The sequence below is a fragment of the Siphateles boraxobius genome, unplaced genomic scaffold (genome assembly GCF_051911475.1).
Source record: "Siphateles boraxobius isolate OS27281-9 unplaced genomic scaffold, OSU_SipBor_1 26, whole genome shotgun sequence".
In the NCBI taxonomy this organism is placed as follows: domain Eukaryota; kingdom Metazoa; phylum Chordata; class Actinopteri; order Cypriniformes; family Leuciscidae; genus Siphateles; species Siphateles boraxobius.
This window is the reverse complement of record NW_027508876.1, coordinates 12,399,692-12,405,901: the sequence shown is the minus strand read 5'-3', so window position 1 is coordinate 12,405,901 and position 6,210 is coordinate 12,399,692. Positions and strand designations below refer to the sequence as shown.

Genomic DNA, 6,210 nt, shown 5'->3' with positions numbered 1-6,210 from the left:
ATGGAACACTTTCTCTCTCTCTCTCTCTCTCTCTCTCTCTCTCTCTCTCTCTCTCTCTCTCTCTCTCTCTCTCTCTCTCTCTCTAAGAGTTTTACTGACATAATGCAGAGCCCTGCAGTGTTTCTCCATCCTCGCTGACCTCCATACATGCCCTTAATGCAAAATTACAACGACCACACCCTTCTCACAGCCTGCAAACCCTTGAATGCAAGCATGTTAAAACAGTCTGATTTCATTCCTACATAAGTCAATAAGAACAGAAAAGATAGATCAGAGCAGATCTTCAATGGTAACACATTAACAGACTTTTTAGATAAGCACACATTGCAAAAAACAAATCAGTTCCAATCTGACAGGGTGAAGTGATGCAGTAATCCTTTTGGCCAATTTTGATCACAAAGTCTAGACACATTATTCGCTATTTCTGTTGTTTTCTAACTGTTTGCACAAATTAATATTTTTCCGTGGTTGTCGATTACTGTAACAAACCATTTCAGATACACCTACCCCTAAACTATAGATTTATTAATATTTCAGGATATAAAAACAAAACAAACAAACTGTTTGCTTCAGACGATCTTGTGAATCCAGTTAGGAACCTGGGTGTGCTCTGATACCAATCTTTCATTTGAAAGTCACGTGTCTAGTGTCTGTAAAACAGCATTTTTCCATCTTAAAAATATATCTAAATTACGTCATATGCTCTCATTGACAAATGCGGAACAACTAGTTCATGCGTTCATGACCTCAAGGCTAGATTATTGTAATGCTCTACTGGGTGGTTGCCCTGCACGCTTTATAAACAAACTACAGCTAGTTCAAAACGCAGCCGCTAGAGTTCTTACCAAAACCAGGAAGAACGACCATATTAGCCCGGTTCTGTTAACACTGCATTGGCTCCCTATTAAACATTGTATAAATTTTAAAATATTGCTGATTACTTACAAAGCACTAAATGGTTTAGCTCCCCATTACTTGAGCGAGCTCTTAACGCATTATAGTCCTTCACGTCTATTGCCATCTCAAAACTCAGGCCAGTTGATAATACCTAGAATATCTAAATCCACTGCTGGCGGTAGATCCTTTTCCTATTTAGCACCAAAACTTTGGAACAATCTTCCTAACATTGTCCGGGAAGCAGACACAGTCCGTCAGTTCAAAGCTAGACTAAAAACACATCTCTTTGACCTAGCATTCACATAACACTCTATAGACTGCTTAGATTAGGTCAGCCGGAACTGGGAACACTTCCCTTAAATCCTGATGTACTCGTTACATCATAAGAAGAATGGCATCTACGCTAATTTTAGTGTCTTTGTTTATCCCGAGGTTTTCCCGCAGCCTGCCGGATCCAGGCCGTTTCCAGATCTGACGAAGGACTTTCGCCTGGACCTGATGACAATGCAGTGCTGAAGTGCCAACTAGCCTCTCCCTATGGAGGATCCCTATACCACTCTACAGATAAAGCGTTGTGGAATTTTTCGGTTTCGGAATTTTTCGTACCTACCCAAAGTGATAAGATAAAATAAAATTCTGCATCAAAATTTATAGACAAGACAAGTAGTTTGTTTAGGCATGGTTTGTAAGGAATTACAAACCTGCCAACATATATTCAAACGCACATAACTATAGAATCAATTCTTAATGCGCATGTGAACGCCATCAGCGTTTATCACAGGTTCACGTTTAAAGTCTGTTTAGAGAGAACGGTATCGTCTTAGCGGCCCCTAATTTAATAACAAATGATCATTTGTAAGGAAGTGAATCAATCAAAACTAACTTTAGCTGGAAAAAACATTTTTCAAGAACCACTATAAAACCAAACCAATCTCTGTTACCTTAAATTATATGTTTATCTCTGTAAAGCTGCTTTGAAACAATCTACATTGTTAAAAGCGCTATATAAATGAGGATGACTTGACTTGACTTGAATAAGCTGCACTGTTGACCAGACTTTGTGCCAAAATTCAAACATGACTATGCTATGCATAATGCCACAACTTAATTGCATATCACCAGATGTGTGCTAATCATTAGCATACACCTTAGCAACACTGCATTTGAAAAAAGTAAACATTTCATAATAAAAATGAAAGCATTTTATTTCCTCTTAAGATCATGTTGTCATCACATGACACAGGTTACGATCTATCACAGTTTTTGAAAGCTAGTTTTCAGATAAAAAAAGAAAAACAGAAAATTATAACACCTATGAAAAAAAGACTTCAAGAACTATAAAAAAATATAAAACTTGAAAAGATCCATCAATTAATCTCCATTTTTCATCTCCAAGTACCATTTCAAAACATAATTTAAACTTTTCCTTTACACAAAATCAAACAGACAAATGAATTTGAAACATTAGTTTTCTTTTAAATAGAAGAAATGTAATCATTTTGCCATGCAGGTGGATGTAACATTAAATATTAATTCAAACAAAAATAATATATTTCTCTCTTTTTATATAATTGTGTGTATTGAGATCATATAGATAATATATAGATATTTATATTCAAGTCAAAACAAACCCTCCCTTTCTAGGGAAACAAGCTCAATTAAAACATTTACCACAAATGTAATCTATCAATGCTTTCATAGCTGCCATCAATAGCATGGCTTTTAGGAACATTAAAAACAAGGGATTTCAGCAAAACCATTTTGGCACAGAAAACCACACATAACGCCAGTAGCATCTGCTTTGTAAAAAGACAAGGAAAGTTTAGAGAAGCTGATTTTTTCTGTTTTATAAAAAAAAAAGGAATTCTGTGCATAGCTTTAGTCCAGGAGAGAGAGTGTATGTGCATCTCCTGAGCATTTGCTTGAGGCCAGTGGTGTATGTCCCAGAGTTTGTTGCTACTGCAGCATGCTTTTAATGGTCTTAGTGGTTGACTCGTCATTAAGATGTTTTGTTGTGTACCTGCACAGAAGACATTAAGTATTAATTATATTTGCTGAAGCATTTTGCCACGTCAAGCCATCTTCAGCACTGTTGCCAAACAAGCATTATTGTTCAGCAGAGCATAATCATGATCCAGGATGCATTAAAGTGCATATCTTGCATAAAGTGCATATCTCATAACACTTTATGTGGAATATTTCTCACATTAAAGGGGTGGTAAAACACGATTTCACTTTTCTAACTTTAGTTAGTGTGTAATGTTGCTGTTTGAGCATAAACAACATCTGCAAAGTTACAGCGCTCAAAGTTAAAAGCAAACGGAGATATTTGCTTTTAAAGAAATCAATTTCTAAGGACTACAGCAAACAGCCGGTTTTGGACTACACAACATTCCTCCAGGGTTGCTGATGTCAGCAACCCCAATAAACCCCTCCTCCGAGAATACTAAATAAGGCCATTTTATATTGCATTGGAGAAGAGTTATTGTGGTATAGGAGTGTTGTTGCCAACGCAATGTCGTCGAAACGCTGTTATTTTCATCAGTGCCCGGATTGCAGGTCCACTTTGTTCAGCCTTCCTAGGGTCGCGGGAGTTGGGGATCAATGGTTAATTATTACCCAAATCTCGCTCTCTTTGCTGCACATTTTACGGAGGAAAACTTCCACAATCTTGGCGAGTTCAATGCAGGATTCGCACAATGGCTTGTCCTGAAAGATGGAGCAGTTCCAACTTTAAGAACAGAAGCTGTTGTTTACGGGCCACAATCTGTAAGAATGATTTATTTTTCGTCGATGTGTTTTCCTGTAATAGTTCGTATTGTTAATTGTACGTTGTAGCAAGGAAGTAAACAAATGACAACGCTGTTTGGCTCTGCAAACCAGCTTGTTAAATGCTCATTCATACTTAACGTTATCCGATAAACACCTAACGTTACAAACTTTTTTTAAATTTTAACAGCGAACTTGGAATTAGAGTAAATTATTCTTTGATTAGAGCTTTTATGTATTGTTTATCTCTTGTTTATCTACAGGCATGCTAAACATGGTTCTGTGTTTGATTTGGCTACTGCAGTAAAGCCAATGTTTAGTGTTCGTTTTGGGTTAATAGTTCTGTCGACAGATATTTGGCTACAATCGTTCTAAAAATACAAAAGTAACCGTGTCATACAGTCAGTAACGATCAATAGATCCGAAGTCTTTACTAAAAAAAGAAATCCCTTTGAGGACTGTAGTATAATTTGTTAGAACGATTATATGAAATTCTTGTTTATGAAGCTTATTTTTTTGTAATACTATAATAATTAGTACAATTAAATAACAGCGTATCTAAAAGGTAATGAGACAACAAAAAACAAACCTTTCTGAAACGTCGTTTAACAGCTTCTCTTGAACAGGTTCTGCTCGGTCTTCTTCACTAACATTCTCTTGGTCTGATTCAGGCTCAAATTGGTATGATTTTATTGACGCCATCGTTTAATAATACACCAAAGCACAAACTAGGCTACCGGTAAAGGTACGGGGCGTGACGTTTCCGGAAAACGCGCACTAGTCGGTTAGCGAATCACAACACACTGGGCCAGCTAACCAATCTGAGCCCATTTGCGTAGTTTTGAGGGACTGGCTTCGTAGAACCCGGAAACCATCAGACTGTTTTTACAAGGAGGGACAGAGCAGTGTAGAATAAAGGTAAAATATATGAAAAAATAATGATTTTTTTTTTAAACTAAGCATGAACATGGTACAGTGCACCCCACAAACACAATCAATCCTTTGAAAAAATGTGTTTTACCACCCCTTTAAGCCACCAAAGAAAATATGAAGAAAATTTTTTTTTCTAAATGTGTCTTCATGGTTTTTGTGACAAGTGCAGTTGTGTGATGGACACTGACTCTTCCTACATATATGGCTCTGAGAGTGACACAATAAAATAATATGTAAATGAAAATCTAAATAAATTATGACTTATTTTATAGGGGCTATATGTAAGAATTTCTATGTATTGATCGCTTTTTTATGCATTAATCAGAGATCTTGTGCAAACATATCCACATCACTATGATCAGATGCTTCTTAACTGCTGTTTTCTAATTGCTGTCATTTTTGTTGCATTAATTTTGTTATTAAGAGTTATTACAGCACATATTACACAATCATGTAAATGTTGCACTCAGCAGCATGGACAGCATCTGGATGTTTGTTAAAAGTATATAGTTGTGAAGGTATTTTCCAACCTTATTACTAAGTGAAGAACAAAAAATAACTTTGTCGTGAATATGTGGTTACCCTGAATCACATTCAGTCTCTTGTACGTTGCATATGCACAAGTGCGAGCACAAGCAGTAAGTCACTGGCTAGTTCACATAAAGGCCACCGGTGTCGCTAATAACAAGGGTTTCTGAATTTCCCGTTTATTTAAATTAATTGAATTTGAATTCATAAATAACTATTTCATTATAATAATTATTATTTATTTGAACTTAAATGTATATAATTGAATTTATTAGTTTAAAAATAACTATTTAAATTGTGATGAATAAGACTTGTTTTAATGGCATTCATTATTCGTATAAAAACATATATTTAAATTATTTTATTTTTTTGTATTTGAAATTGATTTAATAACTAATTTTTATCATAAAAATTTCTTTTTAAAATAATTTATAAAGCAAAATAAAGTAAAAAAATAAATAAGGCAAAATAGCTTGTTGTAAACGGGAAAGAAAAACTGAAATGGTGAGATTAACTGTATTAGCCACTGAATGTTGGCTTGTTGAACACAGTACCTGAGAGCATTTAGAAGACCTTCCACACCGTTTGGTGGCTGATCTCTGAGCACTTTAATGCAGCCTTTCATCTGTTTGGGGGGGAAAGGCCATGGTTAGAGTGGCACAGTAATGACAGCATTGAACCTCATGAGTCATGACACTGTGAGAGAGCCATCACCACATTTTATAAGCACTGTCAGTCAGTTGACATTATCAGTCAGTCCTAGTGCCTAGAGGGATGGGAAAACAGTTAGGAGTTGGGTTTGCAAGTAACGGGAGATGATGGTTTCACTCACGTCTATTTTAGAGGACTTTGCGAATGCGCCGACAGGATGGACGTAGTCGTAAAGTATGATGACGCCGACCATGACACGCAGACAGAAGGAAACGGTTTCATCACTGCTGAAGCGGCTGCGATAGTCTCTATATCCAAACAAAATCATCCAAACAAAATCAGAGAATAAGCAAAATATTTACCTCCCAATTTCTAGTTCATTGATTCTACTTTGTTTTTTAATAGACTGCAAACTTTACAGTTTCATCAGAT

General features: G+C 36.0%; 1 protein-coding gene across 2 annotated transcripts in view; it reads right to left on the bottom strand.

The window, feature by feature from the left end:
* Positions 1 to 2,081: 2,081 nt before the first annotated feature.
* Positions 2,082 to 6,210, bottom strand: part of fam49bb (family with sequence similarity 49 member Bb) — a 103,760-nt gene continuing 99,631 nt past the window's right edge. The window contains exons 10-12 of one of the 2 annotated variants that reach the window (XM_077244364.1): positions 5,960 to 6,086; positions 5,682 to 5,752; positions 2,082 to 2,917 (exon numbers count right to left, since the gene is read on the bottom strand). In XM_077244364.1, the coding sequence (XP_077100479.1) occupies positions 2,854 to 2,917; positions 5,682 to 5,752; positions 5,960 to 6,086 (262 nt within the window). In that variant the 3' untranslated portion in view covers positions 2,082 to 2,853. The remainder of the gene's footprint in view (positions 2,918 to 5,681; positions 5,753 to 5,959; positions 6,087 to 6,210) is intronic. The other variant, XM_077244365.1, reaches the window with a different exon arrangement.